We start from the raw sequence: 16,932 nt of genomic DNA, 5'->3' as shown, positions 1-16,932 counted from the left end.
TGTTTTGCCTGTCTACTCTGTAAGGAGATATTGATGGTATTGTTCCACTATGTATGTATATAGTAATCACTATCAGAAATGGCATTTTTGCCTATCAGGGGAAGTCATGTTTTATATTGTTTATTATAGGGCATGTGTGTTTTGGAAAGATTTGCACCTTACAGTTGAATAATACTTTTTGAAACGCATTTTCTCTGATCTGTTGAATTTTGGAGCCTCACGAGAGCCCTGTATTATAGGTAGGGCAAATAATACTCAGACGGACAAATGGAGAAAAGAAGATACACGCTCAGACATAGTGTCACACAGTCATTTAGTAGTAGAGTAGAGAGAGGAACCCAGATCCTGCATTCTGTTTTTAGTCTTGTACTTTTTAGTAGAAAACGGACAAAGTTTTTATGAAGAACATATTTTGAATTTCTGAGGTAGAAGTGAAAGGTTGTGGACCCCAAAGGACCTGGGCTCCTTGGAACAGCCCTTGTCTTGTGATAATATCAGACTCGGGGACATAAAACGATTGGGAGCAACTTTTTCCCTTGTTAAATTTGGGTCAATTTCCAGTCACTGAATGTATTTTTACTCGAGCCTGCATTCTTTTGTCAAATTCTAGAGATAAGGAGGAGATAAAATCAGAAGGGAAGCTTTTAGGGGATCACTAAATAGCAGATTTGGTCTTATTTTTTTGGAAGTATACACCTATAAAATTTAGATGTTGAGAAATTGTACCTGGAACATGATTCTACTGAGGGTGGTTGGGTTACTACCATAGGGTATTGTCTCTTACTTGGAGGGTAGGAAGAATGACAGTATATAAAAAAGTTATAACTACTACACAGAAAAAGATGGGAAGAAAACATCACGATAGTCTTTGTCTCCCTTGAACCTGTTTGTATATTCTAAGCTCTCTAGAATGAGCATATTACCATTTTTATAGTCAGAAAAAATAAACATGTATGATTTTTATGGTTCAAATGAGAATTTGGAAAAGTATGAATGATAGCACTTATAAAGAGCAGTTTAACACTGGGTGCTATCAAAGTGTTTTGCTTTCTAGGCAGTTATGTTAATAAATAAGTTTGATAAATTATTTGATTATAATTTTATGGGTTGAGTTGTGGGTGTATTAAGTGCTTTGGGTTTTTCTTTGCATTATAATTTAGTCATTTAGCTCAGCTGATTGAAGAAATTAATTTTAGTCCCCCAGAAGCAACCAAGACCTTAAGTTTATACACAGTACTTATCAATAAATAACCTAAAAATAGCGTACTGCTTTATAATGAAAACTAGGCTTGGGATCTACTCCTACGTCCATTTCCATTTCTTATTAGAAAAACAAAATTGTTAGTGCTTCTTTAAGGTGTACTGTTTTCATCCAGTGACATAGGACTCACTTTCTCTCACTCATTTGTTCATTTACTCACCATCTGCTATGTTCTGGGCACTATAATAAATGCTAGGGATATAAGTAAAAGACAGTGTCCTTGCCCCCAAAGACACCATCTTTTAGTTTGGGAGAGAGATCACAGAAATATTCTTGGCATATGGAGGTATCCTGGAATATCTTCTGTTTTCTAGTTTTTAACTAGAAAGACAGAATGACTAGCTTGGTTGTTTGAAGAACTGAATGCATTTAGTGGTGTGGATAGATGGCTTTAAGAGGAGCTGATGGCATCATAGTTATTTCTCTGACTGAAAAATATTGAAAATCATTGCTCTAAAGAATTTTCTTATCTAAGCATTTTTTGGTTGAGGTAGATAACCTATGCATTCAGATTTGCTTTGGGAGTGTTAAGAAACCTTGTATTGACTCTTCTAGGATGGAGACAGTGCCTTTTATCCTTTATACTTAGCACTGTACATGATGCATAATAGGCACCATTATACTAGTAAGTTAAAGAATGTTTCATGTTGAAGCTTAATTTTAAGAATTTTAATATTGATAAAAATATACTGTACCAAAAGTTACTTTAATATAATGAGATATATAGTAGTAGTTCCTAGACATTGAAGAGATAATCCTTTACTCAGGGCAGTGAGATATATTACTAAAACATTTAATATATTGTCATTTGGCTACTCTTAGAACTATAGTTACTGATAGCTGTAAGTAGTCTGTTTGCTGAGGCAAAATTTGCTTCAAACTTCATCTCTTTTTCCTAATTCTTCTCTATAGAATAGTAGAGACCAAGTTTGCCTTCTTTAACAAGATAACCCTTCAAATATTTGAATGTTATTACTCATTCAGCAAATATTTCTTGCACATACACATGCAAGACACTGTCTTGGGCATTGTGAAAGATCCAAAGGTAATTAAGAGGCATAGGCTGTTTGCAAAGAACTGATACAGAGAAAGAGCCATGGTTTGTTGAAAAGGGAGTGTATTTGCTTATGGTAATCAGGAAAGCTTCATGGAGGAGTAATGTTTGAATTAAGATTAGTGATGGGGTATTCTAGGCTGAGAGCATAATAAAAAACTTTGAGATGAGGAAGCCTAATGTAAGTTAGAGAGCAGCAAGAGGCCCAGGTTTGCTGTTTCACAAAAAATGTTCATTGTTGTATCCTCAACACCTGGAGGAGTATATGGAAAATCACTGGGGCTCAGTAAATATTTGTTGAATAAATGAATAAATGGTCGCATTTGGGAAATACTGAATAACATCTTGAAGAATCACAAAGCACTTTATGACATTGAATACTCTGATAAGTCCTTTAGAGAAAAAAACTGGCTTATCTCTAACTTACTTACTATGGAATGCCTTTTACTTTTTGAAATCCTCTGGAGAATATTACTGGGGTCTCCATGGTAGAGGTGACATGGAAGGCTGGGAAGTGTTTTCTTCTCCAAACTAAACACACGCAGTTTCTTCAGCCATTCTACACTTGGCATTTGAGTTCTAAACTTACTAGTCTGATATCCCTCCCTGCAATCATTCTAGCATGTAAGTGTTCTTAAAATGAGGTACGCCAAACAACACAATACTCCATTTGTGAACTAAGCAGTGAAGAGTGCATGGAACTGTTACCTTCCTTGGATCTGGATACTATTCTTCTAATGAAGCCTAAGATTGTATTTTGTCTCTTATTAGCAGCTGAGTCACTTTCTTGGCTCATGTTCAGTTCTCATATTAATTTACAAGAAGTTCTTTGAGTAGATTCAGAGAGATTTCCTATTAGTAGAGCTAATAAATGAATGCCCGTTTTCTTCTGATTGAGTCTAGGCTGTTTTCTCAGAAGTACTAGTCATTCTTAAGCTTCCTGAAATCTGAGAAAGAAAAGAAAAAGTTAATTGTACAATGTTGGATTTGACCATGTAACAAAGTAACATGAAAGTCCAACTGCATTGCTGAATACACTCAAAAGTAGATAAAATACAGTGATTTGCCATATATCCATCATAGATTCAACCATTATTAAGCTATTTGCCAATATGTCTCAACTGTATTTTGCTTAAATATTCTAAAGAAAATCATAGCCATTGTCTTTTCACTCTTACAAACTTCAGTATGCATCTCCAAAAAATATGTACATATTCATGCATAACCACATGCCATCATTGTATCTGACAAAATTTACAGTATTTCCTAGGTTTCATCTAATATAATTTCATAATAAAATGTCCTCAGTTGTTTAAACATGTCTTTATACAGTTTATTTTTATTTAATCAATATCCAGACAAGGTCTACACATTTTTTTTAAAAAATAATTTTTTTATATCTTTATTGATTTCAGAGAGAGGAAAGGAGAGGGAGAGAGAGAGACAGAAACATCAATGATGAGAGAGTCATTGATCGAGCCCACAACCTGGGCATGTGCCCTGACTGGGAGTCCAACCCCGATCACCTGGGTCCTAGGTCGATGCTCAACTGCTGAGCCACGCCCGGCCGGGCAAGGTCTATGCATTATAGTTAGTTATGTTTTTGTCTTTCTTAACCTAACACAGTCCACCCTTTTTGGCATAAATTTACTCCATCCACTTTTTTGACCCTTCATGTCTCTGTACCAAGTTTCTTTACTGTTATATATCTATACACACACACATATATATTTATATGTATATATATTTATATACACACACACATATGTATGTATATATGAGTTTTTCTTCCTTTACAGCAATTCAGCAAACATTTTGAAATATTTATTTTGCACAAAATGTGCTAGGCATCAGGAGAGATAGATAGAAGGGTTAATTTGACATGTACCTTGCACACTAGGAGCAAGCGACCCAATGGTAGAGACAAATGCATACAGAAACAACATGAAGCAGATTATTTACCCTCCCATAGGTTAGGCTTTATTATGTAGCCTCTACCACCCCCCCACCCCCCGGGGGAAAATGCTGCTAGTGGAATCTTCTTCATGCATTACTTTAATCATGTTCTAATCAGGAATCCTTTTGAATCAATCCAAACTATACTGTTTTTGGCCTGTTACTTAATGGTTCCATTAGCTCCCACCTTTACTTAAAGTGGAACTCTTCAAGGCACAAACATCCTCTTCCCCCCCCCCCCAAAACCAAGTTTATGTTACTGTGTAGACTTTTCATTTCTCAAGATTATGGACATTTTGGGAGTAGAAATCTTGCCTTATTTTTCTGTATAGTACTGGAAAGTGTAATAAATACTTCTGGTACATATGCCAGTGGGCTACTCTTATTGCTTATTACTCTCCCAATGTCAGCCAGAGCTTCTGCCAGTTAAAATTGAATAATGCAGGTCTGGGTCTCTTCTCTTACTTAAAAGCCTCCTTTAAAAAAGCCCATTCAGTAGTCTAAAACAGATGACAGATACATGGTTCACATGCTGCCACTTCCCCATCACCATGTGCAAACTACTAATTGCTGGTTGTATTTAGACATGACCTTTTCAGTATAGCACTTCAGGCAGCCACTACCTATCAAGCATAATTGGCAAAATGATATGAAACCTTTTTGTTACCCTTGTTCTAAAGCAATAGTTTCCATATAAGTTGTGTGTCAGAATCACCTGAGATACTTTTAATTAATAGATTCCCTAGGTTTCACCCTAGAATCTTGAATCAGGATTTCTAGGAATAGGGTATAAATGATTCTTATAGAGTTGACAATGGTTTATAGACTAGGGGACCAGACACATAATTTAATTTTGTTAAATAGCGCTAACAGTGGAGAATATAGCCTCCCATCTTTTCAGTTGCAGTACAACAGGTCATTTCTCTCACAATCGGTATGTTCTGATATGTTCAATTTACTTTTCAGGAATGTGGTAGGATATCTTGCTTTGAATTACACCAGGCAAAGCACATGAATCAAATGCCCAAGATAAAGATACAGGATACAGAGAGGTGGTTTTCTAAATATAACTGAGCTTGAATTTAAAGCCTCAAAACCCTTCAGCCCTCTGAAAGCTTATTCTCCCTGTTGTGTGGATACCTTTAAAGGTTTAAAATGGAAGAGCTCAATGTTTTTGTACTGAATATTTTTTGAAATTTTCATATTTTATGTCTATTTAATAAAGGTGATTTAAACATATGTGATTTCATTTCATATACCTTTGTCAGATTTTCCATAAAAATAAATCTACAAATTGGAAAAAAGTTCTTTATTAGTCTATGTGATTTGATTTTGGGACCGGAAATTGTGGTTAAGTTATTGAGCAAAGTACAGAGACTGAAGCTTCAGGATTATCCAGTGAGTTAATGAGAGACCCAGAAATAGAATCCAGTGTTATTTGCTTGGGTTATGATTTGGTTTGAAGAGGGTGGCCTGTGATCTGTTTACATAAATTGCAGGAAGTAAGGTTTGGGGTTTGGAAGAAGTTATAGCTCTGTGATGTTTGGCCAAGAATTTCCTCTCCCCCACATTTACCACCTGTTTTATTGACACCAGTCCTAAACTGTGGAGGGTAAAGAAGCAGTTAGTTCAGAATTATACATACAACTCTTAAAACAGTCTTAAAAAGCTAAACCTGATTGTTGGTTGGCATGCTTTCCCCCCCCCAAACATATCTTTATTGATTTCAGAGAGAGGAAAGGAGAGGGAGAGAGAGAGATAGAAACATCAATGATGAGAGAGTTATTGATCGGCTGCCTAGCCCCCAACCTGGGCATGTGCCTTGACTGGAAATCGAACCCCAATCTCCTGGATCCTAGGTCGATGCTCAACCGCTAAGCCACACCCAGTTGGGCTATCTTTTTTTTATTAGAGAATAAGAAGTCCTGGCCCTGGTCTTACTTTAGGAGAAGGCCTAGCCTAAGTAGTTGATTTGTAGGCAGTGGTAGAGTGGTTTCCTGTAGAATTTTCTCAGGGTGTACAGGTGTATAAAACTTTTTTTTTTTAATGAACCATAAATGTATCTTCATTAAACATGTTTAAGTAATACACAGTATGGTTTGGAAATAGTAGAGCCCACCAGAAAACAAACTTTCCTGCACCACTAATAATTCAAGAGGTTTTAGATTTGAGAACAGTTGCTATAGTAGAATTGCTTACTGGTGAAGTTACTACTTTTACTCTCCCCTTCCTGTTCCAGTTTGGGAGATGGGGTGGCTCCTCTGACACTAGTGAGGGAAGAAGCAGGAACTTAACAGAATGAGAACATTTGTGTGTGACACTTCTAAAATTGCTCTTAAATAAACGAACAGCTTTATTGAGATATCCACATACCATACAATTCACCTATTTAAAGTATAAATTTCAGTGTTTTTTAGTATATTCATAGGGTTGTGTAACCATCACTGTACTTTAATTTAGAACATTTTCTCTCCCTTTAAAAAAAACTCCATACTCATTAGCATTCAGTCCTCTTTACCTCTCTTCTCTTCCCAAGACCCAAGAAACTACTAATCTAATTTAACCTAACTACTAATCCATAGTCTCACTACATAAATTTGCCTATTTTGGACTTTTAATATAGATGGAATCATATATGTACTCTTGTGACTGGCTTCTTTCATTTAGCATATTTCAAGCATCACACATCTTGTAGCATATATCATTCCTTTTTATTGCAAAATATTCCATTTATCCATCAGTTAATGAGCATTTGGACTGTTTCCACTTTTTGGCTCTTATTTAATGCTGCTATGAATATTTGTGTACAGATTTTTCTTTGGGTGGATGTATTCATTTTTTTGGGTATATGTCCTAGGACTAGAATGGCTGTGTCATGTGGTAACTGTTGAACTTTTTGACAAACTGGCAAATTGTTTCCCCAAGTGGCAGCACTATTTTACATTTTCACTAGCAATGTATGAGAGTTTCAATTTCTCCACGTATTTGCAACACTTATTATTTATTGTCTGCCCTTTTGATTATAGCCATCCTAATGGATGTGAAGTGGTATCTCATTGTGGCTTTGATTTGCATTTGCTTAACAACTAATGATGTTGAACATCTTTTCATGTGCATTTGGATATTTGCACATCTTTGGAGAAATGTCTATTCAAATCTTCGCCCATTTTATTTTCAGTCTAAAGTTAAAGCATTAATGCTCTACCCTTGAGCTATATCTTCAAATCTTTACCTGTTTTTTGTTTTTTAAAATGGGGTTGTCTTTTTAATATTATTGTGTTGTAAGAGTTCTTTATATATTCTGGATATTTAACTTGCTTTTTTAACTGCTGATTGGTCCTAAATTACTTGCTTCGAGGCAGAGAAAAGTAATAGATACAGAAACTGTATTAAAAAGATGTGACTTTTCAGTCAGACCTTCGTTATTCTTATTTTACGTTTACTCTCTTTCCAATTCTTAAGAAACCTGGTTTTTCATTCATTGAACAAATATGACTTCTGGCTATATACCAGGTTTTGGGGATATAACAAAGAATGAAACATAAAAGTTCCTGCTTGCATGAACTTGCTTTCTAGTGGAGGAGAAACAGTGAACAAAAGTCATATCAGATGGTGAAAAAGCTATGAAGGATACCATGGGATGCAGTGTGATGAACATATTCTTCACCTTTCCTGATTACTTAAACTATTCTCTCTGCTCTGACTGTTTGACCTTATTGCCCTTTCTATTTATTTTCATCCTATACATTTTTTAGCTAAATTTTTATTTCCCTCTCACTCCTAATTCTTAACCCCCCTGAAGTCTAACTTTTGTTTTGTTTTGTTAATCCTCACCTGAGGATATTTTTTCCATTGCTTTTTACAGAGTCAGAGGGAGGGAATGGTAGAGAGAGAGAGACAGAGAGAGAGAAAGAGAGACACATTGATTGGTTGCCTCCTGCATGTGCCCTGACCCAGGGCAGGGAGCAAACCTGCAACCCAGGTATGTGCCCTAGACCGGAAATAGAACCCGAGACCCTTTGGTGCGCAGTCTGACGCTCTAACCACGGAGCCACCTGACAGGGATCAAGTCTAATTTTTGATCTCACTAGTCCACAAAAACCACCCTCTATATTAGTTTTAATGATTTTTTTATTAAAGGCCAATATTCTCTTCTCAGTTTATGATCTACACATAGCACTATTACCTTTCTCCCCATTAAGTCTCTTGTTATTTCCAGTATAATTTTCTCAAGTTCTTTTTAAACTAGTTTCTTTTCTCTTAATTATCTCTTAGAGTGTCCAGAGTTAAGTTTGACCTCTCTTCTCCCTTAATACTCCTGTGGTGAATTTTGATCATTCTCACATGATTTTAATTGCTCTCTGAGAGCAGATGACTCCGAGATCTCACTTAGCTCAAGCTGCACCACTGTTTTCAGGCTTAGCTAGTGGAGCTGAGATGAACTCACTTAGCAGGATTCTTTGCCCTTTCCTCCTTCCTCTGGCGGATTTCTCCTATTCAGCTGATTAAGACACAGGTTATTTCCATGACTGCTTTTATGTTTACCTGTGACTGTAACAATTTACAATGCTTACTTAGTCAAGTAACCAGAATCAGAGGGGTTATTCCTTCATGGATTCTAGTGAATTTTATCCTTTTAAGTCTTTTGAAACATAGGGCTGAGTTCAGAACTTAAAAAAGAAGGAATAATCTTTGACCTCTAGTGCTATAGCATTTACTTTCAGTAAACTTTTAGTTCTTACTTTTGTCTGGTGTTATTGCTGGTGCTTTCATTCAAGCTACTGTCACAGTGAGGCATTAATTTTTCCATATGTATAGAGGAGGAAATTAAGCCTTAGATAAATTAATAGTGTACTCATGGTCACAATTGGGATTCTAATCTAGGTCTTGACTCAAAGTCATGAATGCTCTGAGTTCTTTGTAAATTATAAAGCATTGTATCTCTGTGTGGGTGGGAGAGAGAAAGGCTTGTAAGAATTACTTGGGAGCTTTTTCAAAATACTTAGACCCATTTCACCTCCTGCTCCCAAATAATGCATTATTATACAACTGTTGGTTTATTAAATATCTGTTTCCTAAATGTGATAGTGTGTAACTCAGTTTAATATACACTTGAAGACTGCTTATATTAACTTGCTGACCGGTAACGAGATAACTTGTGTCTGCTTTTAGGGTCTGAAAGCAATGTAGAGTTTTAAAAGAGCGCTCAGACTATATTATCCATCTTACAACCTTTTCTTGGCTCTTCTAAGGGAAAGTGTAGTGAAACACAATATGTATGTAAAACTTGTTTAGTACCATTGCATATAGATACATGTTATACAATACATCACACTCAAAAAATAAAAATAAAAAATAAATAAAATATTAAAAAATATTAAAATATATGCAATATGTTTAATTTTGACATATAATAATATAAATATAAGATACGACAAAATAAAGTAAATTTAAGTTTGTTCAGGTGCTTTCATTTAAATACTCAAGTGTGGAAAAGTAGCCAGCTGCATGGGCGAGTTCTGTCTTGAAATAGCTGGCCAGCAAGGTGTTTTCAAAGGAATTCCAGCCCGGTCGGCGTAGCTCAGCGGTTGAGCACATTGACCTGTGTATGATCCAGGAGATCATGGTTCGATTCCTGGTCACAGCACATGCCTGGGTTGCTGGCTCGTTCCCCAGTAGGGGGCGTGCAGGAGGCAGCTGATCAGTGACTCTCTCATCATTAATGTTTCTACCTCTCTCCCTCTCCCTTCCTTTCTCTGAAATCAATAAAGACATTTAAAAAAAAAAAATGTTTTTAAAAAAGAACTCCATATTTTGTTGTTGATGGGATATAATCCATTAGCTTCTATTAGAGCATACCCATCAATGAATGACTAGTTTTACTACTCATATTCTGATTGTGTCATTGAACATAAACTTTCTTGAATGTTGATATTTGAAGGATTTGGAGAAAAAGCTACTAGATGCTGTTGACATCAACTGAAACCATATAAATTGTGGATGTAATTGAATGAGTTAATTTAAGTGTTCAACTATAGTTGGCTCTGGAGATGTGAGCTTATAATTTGGAGGACACTTTGAGATTTTCCTGACTTCACGGTGAACCTTAGCATTCTCTTGTGAGATTTCCATGTTGCTGGTCATTTGCCTGTGCAGGAAGAAGGAGATTGTCATATGTATGTTCTTTTAGTTGACCAGTCTGGGGTTCAGGACACCATTTAGGAGCAACGATGTAGATTAAAGTGAAGAAAATGGAAACTAAGGCGTTGAAGTTAGAGTATATTAGAAAGATATTTAGGAACTAGAGTTGGTAGTGAATGGTAACTAATTGGGGGTCCTAAAGTTGTTGATATTTGGGAGACTAAATATATAAGATCCTTCCCCCTTGCCTGAATTGTGAATTGACTGGGATATAATAAGAGCCAACAGATGAAAAATGAAATAGTACTCTCTGTAAAATTGGTTTTTTATTGAGATAAAAATTCACATATTATAAAGTTCACCACTTTAAACTGTACAATTTGGTGATTTTATGCTAAAAGTTTTTATTTGCAATGTTGTGCAGCTGTTACCACTGTCTAATTCCAGAACAGTTTCATTACCCCAAAAGAAACCTATTAGCACCCCCCCCCCCTTCCACATCTTCCTTCCCTCATCGCTTGGCAACCACTAATCTACTTTCCATCTCTAGGATTTGCCTATTCTGAATATTTTGCATAAATGGAATCATATAATATGTGGCTTTTTATGTATGACTTCTTTCACTTAGCATAAGGCTCTCAAGGGTCATCAGTGTTGTAGCATGTAACAGTACTTCATTCCTTTTTATAGCTGAATAATCCACAGTTTGTTTACAATTTGTTTACAATTTGTTTATCCATTTATGAATTGATGGATATTTGGTTTATTTTCACTCTTTGACTATTATGAATAATGGTGTTATGAACATTGTGTGCAAGTTCTTTTTGAACATATGTTTAAATTCTCTTGGGGACACACACACACAGGTATATATGTATTCCCTAGAGAATTATACACACACACATGCATATATATGCATGTGTGTGTGTATATATATACACATACATGTGCCTAGGAATAGAATTGCTGGGTCATATGGTAACTTTTGGAGGAATTACTGTTGTTTCTGATAAGGGTGATATAGAATATTGTAGAATGTGGTTTAGGTTTAAAAGCCAAATAGGCTAACTCTCCACATTTTCTCGTTCCCACCCAACAGAACCCAATCTAGTTCATGGGACAGTCCACTTAATGTCTAGATTGTTAGGTTCAACAGAGCAGACACACCCAGATTGCTACCTTATAAGAGTCCTGGATGTAGAGTTCTGGAGTTATTTCTACCGACTAACCAAGTTACTTACCTCTTTGGTGAGTGGTGGGCTAAGAGCCCAGGAGTGTTTAGAGAAGCCATTCCTCATAGAAATCAAGAGTTGGAAAGAAGTGTGCTAGTCTTAACAAAGGAAATGAAAGGAGTTAGGCTAGAAACCTGAAAGCCATTTTATCAAGTAAGGAAATAGATTAAAGAAAGATAATGAATTTAGTTTTGGACATAGTAAACTTGGGATTCATAAGAGGGAATGCTAGATATTTATGTTTGGAGATCAGGGGATTGATAACTGCCAGAGATACAGATTGGAGGTTCATCTCCATAAAGGCAATCGAAATACAAGAGCGAATGAATCACCTGTAAAGTAAAACAGTAGAGAAAAGTATCTAGTAATTCTCATATCTGAAGCCTTTGAGATTTTGATTCTTCCAACTGATGTTTGCATTTTGCCATTTTTGATTGTGAATTTATTAATTTTGGAACCTTATCTGTGGGAATTCTTCCACGCTGAGATCAAAAGCAGATTCCTCAGAGAGGATTTGCATTTGCTTGTGTCAAGATTGGGTGGGGGACACTACCAATCTAGAACTACCCTAACCAAAATTCTAAATATAAAGCTTTTTAAACCCTAATCCAGGTTAGGGTCAGTTTATTGTTGTGACTATTAGGGGAGATACTGTTGTACACTATCATGGCCCCCCATCCATTCACCAGTACTGAGTGACAAGAGTAAGATGCAATTTTCCTTGCACTTCTCTTGGGAAACACCTGGACTTTGCCTCTGTACCCTGGGCCCCTATAGGTTTTGGAATTGCAAGCTGATATTCATAGGGTTTGGCCAAATGCCCTGAAGGTGAAAGAAAGCTTGTTTCTTTTCTTCTGCATTTTTTTCTAATTTCCCCTTTTTACTTAGTTTTTGGTCTTGATCATGCCTTATTTTCTTTAATGCTATTATAAAGATTTAAAAATATTTTATCCAGTGTTTGTTATTTTCAGTGGCATGTTGATCAAACTATCTATTCTATCATTCTGGCAGAAATAGAAATGTCTGTCTCTCTTTAGGACATGCAGGGACAATTGGATGCAGGGAATTCAGTAAGCCTTTAAATCAAAGGTTATAAACTTGGTACAAAATCCAATGTTTTGTTTGGCCCACATAGCATTTAGAAAATAAAAATCAGGAGATTTAAAATAAAAATTTGGATATCTTGTTTCTGTTGAAAAAATCAGAAGATCTTACTATACTGGGCTTTCAATCCTGTTTAGCAACAGTTGGCTAGAACTGGGGATAGCAGCTGATTTCTTCAGAGTGAACATGGTTTATTTAGTTGCTCACAATCTTCACCACTTGAGTAAAATATGCTTATGTGTACACATACCTTTTCTACCTTTTATCATTCATTTTACCTGTAGACATTTGTGGATCATCCTTGTGCCAGGTAGTAGTGCTAATAGACAATTTCATATTTGTTCATTGATTTATTTAATTCTTACATCAAACCTACAGTTTATTCCTGATGAATAAATAAAGTTATATAGGTGGCATTATCGCCAAGTTACAGATGAAGAAACAGGTTCAGTGAGGTTTTATATAAATTCTTCAAGGTCTTATAGTGTCATAGCTAGAATTTGACCCTAGAACTATCTTATTCAAAACTCCTTCTGTTTCAGTGCTATTTTTTTTTTTAAAGCAATATAATTGTTTCAGATGAAGTCTTAGTGAAGTCCAGGATATAAAGCCAATAAGGATGGCACAGTGTAGATTGAAGAGTAGATTGGGTGGGGGGACAATTATGTGGGAATGAGATCCTGCATGCTCAACTCTTTGGTAGCCTTTAGGCATCTCTTGGAATCCTTAGGATTCTGCTAAACAGTTTGGACACTCTCTGTATAACATAAGCCTAACAATTTGTTAAAATTTATGAGTTTTCAGCTCCTTTGCATGTTAGTTACAGTTATAGTATGCCTGTTTCTCCTATGCTGTATGTCTGTCTTCCTTAGTGCAATTCCTCTTATTGCATTTTTGATTCATGTGGGTATGTGTTCAGAAAATGTGAATCTTTTAGCCTTCTACTTATTTTTTCAGAGTGTTTTAATTAGAATTGTAACATGATTTATAGTTTCATTTACTTTGGAGCATCTGGTAAATAACTCTTCTTTATTTTTCAGATTCTCTTTGTGGCCAGATGGGTTTGTATGGACAGGCTTGTCCATCTGTAACTTCATTAAGGTGAGTGCTCCTCTTTTTTTTATTGGAACATGTAACATTTAAAAAGTTATGTTAGTCAAGTCACATTAGAGTGAATTTCACAGTGAGGTTCAGAATAAACTATTGCAGTTTGTTTTGTCAAATAGTGCAATTTGGTGGGGTTGGGAGATATTTTTGCTTACAGAGATAGTTGTGGTAATGAGATTTGGATCTTTTCTTAACCTCTGCTTGGTGAGTTTACATATATTCTTGTACATGAAATAACATAATTTTATACTTCTTTGTCATTTCTTTTTTTAAAAAACAAATCTTCTCTTTACTTGTTTTAATTAGAAAATACATAGTAAATATTGATTGCCTTTGTAGTAGATTATTAGATATGATTAGATGCTAATTTTAATTTTAACTTCTTTCTAAAGGGTGATGTAAACATGATACCTAGGTTACCCTCATTTATAATAAATAAAGAAAATGTAAAATATACCTTAGGAACTAAGTTATATGCAATCCAGTAGCTGTAGACTTTTTCGAAGTTGCTAAATCCTTTACAAATTAAATTTTATGTGAAATCCAGTGAATAAAATAGATAAATGTGGGACTTTTCTGCTTGCTTAGGCTTCCATTTTCTACCTTCACACTTATCTGTGAGAGATTGTTGCAGTTCCCAGAGCACAGTTTAATAAATAACCTAAATCTAGTTTGTTCATTGAAATCTTTCAGACTATAATATGAAGTGTTGATGGCACCTACCAGTTACATGTGGTGTTGCAGGTAGCTGTATCGTTTATTCACTCAGCGTATTGAGCACTTAATATGTTGTCAGACACTATTCGAAATGCTGGGGCTACCGCAGTGAATATAGCAGATAAAAATCCTATAACTATGGAGCTTACATTCCAGTGAAAGGACAAATAATGAACAAGATAAATAAGAAGTATCTGTTAGTGACTAAGGAAGGGCCAAGGTGAAAAATAAAATAGAGAAGGGGAATAGGAAATATAGGTTTGTTTTTTTGTTGTGTGTGTTTTTTTTAAGGTAGGGTAGCCATGGAAAGCTTTACTGAAAAGGTGACATTTAAATAAAGACCTGAAAGAGTGATGGAACGAGCCATATCTTAGATATGTGAAAGATGTGCATTCTAGGTAGAGGTAATCCAGGAAGTGCCAAGGCGGGGCATTTACTTGTCTTGTATGTTGGAGGAACAATGAGGTCAGTGTGGCTGGAACAGAGTGATGAAAAGAGTTGGAATTGCCTGGCATTGAGGTCAGAAGGAGAGAGAGGAGAGATACAAAATTGTTACAGGCATGAATGTGAAGCCAAGGAATCTTTTTTTTTTTTTTTAAATATATCTTTATTGATTTTAGATAGAGGAAGGGAGAGGGAGAGAGAGAGATAGAAGCATCAATGATGAGAGAGTTGTCGTTGATTGACTGCTTTCTGCAGGCCCCGACTGGGGATCGAGCCTGCAGCCCGGGCATGTGTCCTGACCGGGAATCAAACTGCAACCTCGTGGATCCTAGATCGATGCTCAACCGCTGAGCCACTCCTGGCCGGGCATGGCTGGCTATTCTTTTTCCTCAGCATAAAACTTTACTCCATGCCCCCGAGCCGGCATGGTTCGATTCTCGGTTGGGGCACATGCCCGGGTTTTGGGCTCAGTCCCTGGTGGGGGATGTGCAGGAGGCATCTGATTAATGACTCTCATCATTGATGTTTCTCTCTCTCTCCTCTCCATTCCTCTCTCTGAAATCAATAAAGATATATATTAAAAAAAATTTTTTTTTAAAGGGAAGATATACAATGGAATATTACTCAACCATAAAAAAAGAACAAAAATTTTGCCATTTGTGACAGCATGGATGGTATTGTGCTAAGTGAAATAAGTCAGTCAGAGAAAGACAAATACCATATGATTTCACTTATGTGTGAAATCTAAAGAACAATGTAAATGAAAAAACAAAGCAGAAACAAACTTATAGATACAGAGAATAGACTGATGGTTGCCAGAGAGGAGGGGTTGGGGGACTGGGTGATAAAGGTGAAAGGACTGAGAAGTAAGATTGGTAGTTACAAAATTGTCTGGGGATGTAAAGTACAGCATAGGAAGTATAGTCAATAATACTGTAATAAGTATGTATTGTACCAGTTGGGTACTGGAAATATTGGGGGGAACATTTTGTAAAGTATATGGTTATCTAACCGATATGCTCTACATCTGAAACGAATACAAAATAATATTGAATGTAAACTGTAATTGAAAAAATAAAAAAAAATAAAAATGAGATTAAAGACTCTTGGCACAGAGCCTGACACACATTAAAAAAAAAAAAAAGGTAATATATGTTTCTTGTAGATAATTTGGAAACAGATACCTCTTGTTAATATCTTCATATCATGTAATTTTTACTAGTAGATCCTATGTATGAATTAGAAAAAGGCCCACTAAATTTCTTTCAGAAGAATGATTGCAAAAGATTTATTTTATTTTATTAAAAAAATTTTTTTTTTTCTGAGAGAGAGAGGAAGGGAGAGGGATGGAGAGTTAGAAACATCAGTGAAAGCGAAAACTGCACTCCCCCTACTGGGGATCGAGCCCGGAACTTGGGCATGCGCCCTGACTGGGAATGGAACCGTGACCTCTTGGTTCCTCTTGGTTCCTCTTGGTTCCACACCGGCCAGGCTGAAGATTTTGTACCAATAGCTAAGTATACTCTTTAATTTTAACCAAATTGCTGTGCCCAGAGGGGGCACTAGTGATGGACTGCAAGCCCGGAAAAGGAGAGAGATACTTGTGCCTTCTTGTCTATTCTCTGGACTTCATAAGAACAACTTGTAAAGTAACAATCATATATTAAAGTATTAACTCCAGCAAAGGCTTCTCATTCCTACAGCAGAGCCTTATAGGAACCAATGGCAAATCATAGACATGTGTACAGAGTCCCAGTTCCAGCATCATTAAAGCAGATTGGGAAGAAGGGATGGGGGTTTGGAGCTGAGGGGCAATAACTTAATAACTTGTTCCAGCAAACTACTAAGAAATATGGTATAAAAATATATTTTCTCAGATCAATTTTGCTGCCAGTGTTTATGTAGAATACTTGCAT

At 36.0% G+C, this 16,932-nt stretch overlaps 1 protein-coding gene across 5 annotated transcripts in view; it reads left to right on the top strand.

The window, feature by feature from the left end:
* The window catches only part of FOXJ3 (forkhead box J3), a 104,789-nt gene that overhangs the window by 9,171 nt on the left and 78,686 nt on the right, over positions 1-16,932 (top strand). For all 5 annotated transcript variants that reach the window (XM_081144287.1, XM_081144286.1, XM_081144290.1 and 2 more), the window contains exon 2: positions 13,789-13,849. In XM_081144287.1, coding sequence (XP_081000413.1) covers positions 13,806-13,849 — 44 coding nt within the window. In that variant the 5' untranslated portion in view covers positions 13,789-13,805. The remainder of the gene's footprint in view (positions 1-13,788; positions 13,850-16,932) is intronic.

This window comes from Miniopterus schreibersii (genome assembly GCF_964146895.1).
Source record: "Miniopterus schreibersii genome assembly, chromosome: 8".
Taxonomy (NCBI): domain Eukaryota; kingdom Metazoa; phylum Chordata; class Mammalia; order Chiroptera; family Miniopteridae; genus Miniopterus; species Miniopterus schreibersii.
Note: the sequence above shows the minus strand (reverse complement) of the source record. Positions and strands in the feature narration are given on the sequence as shown.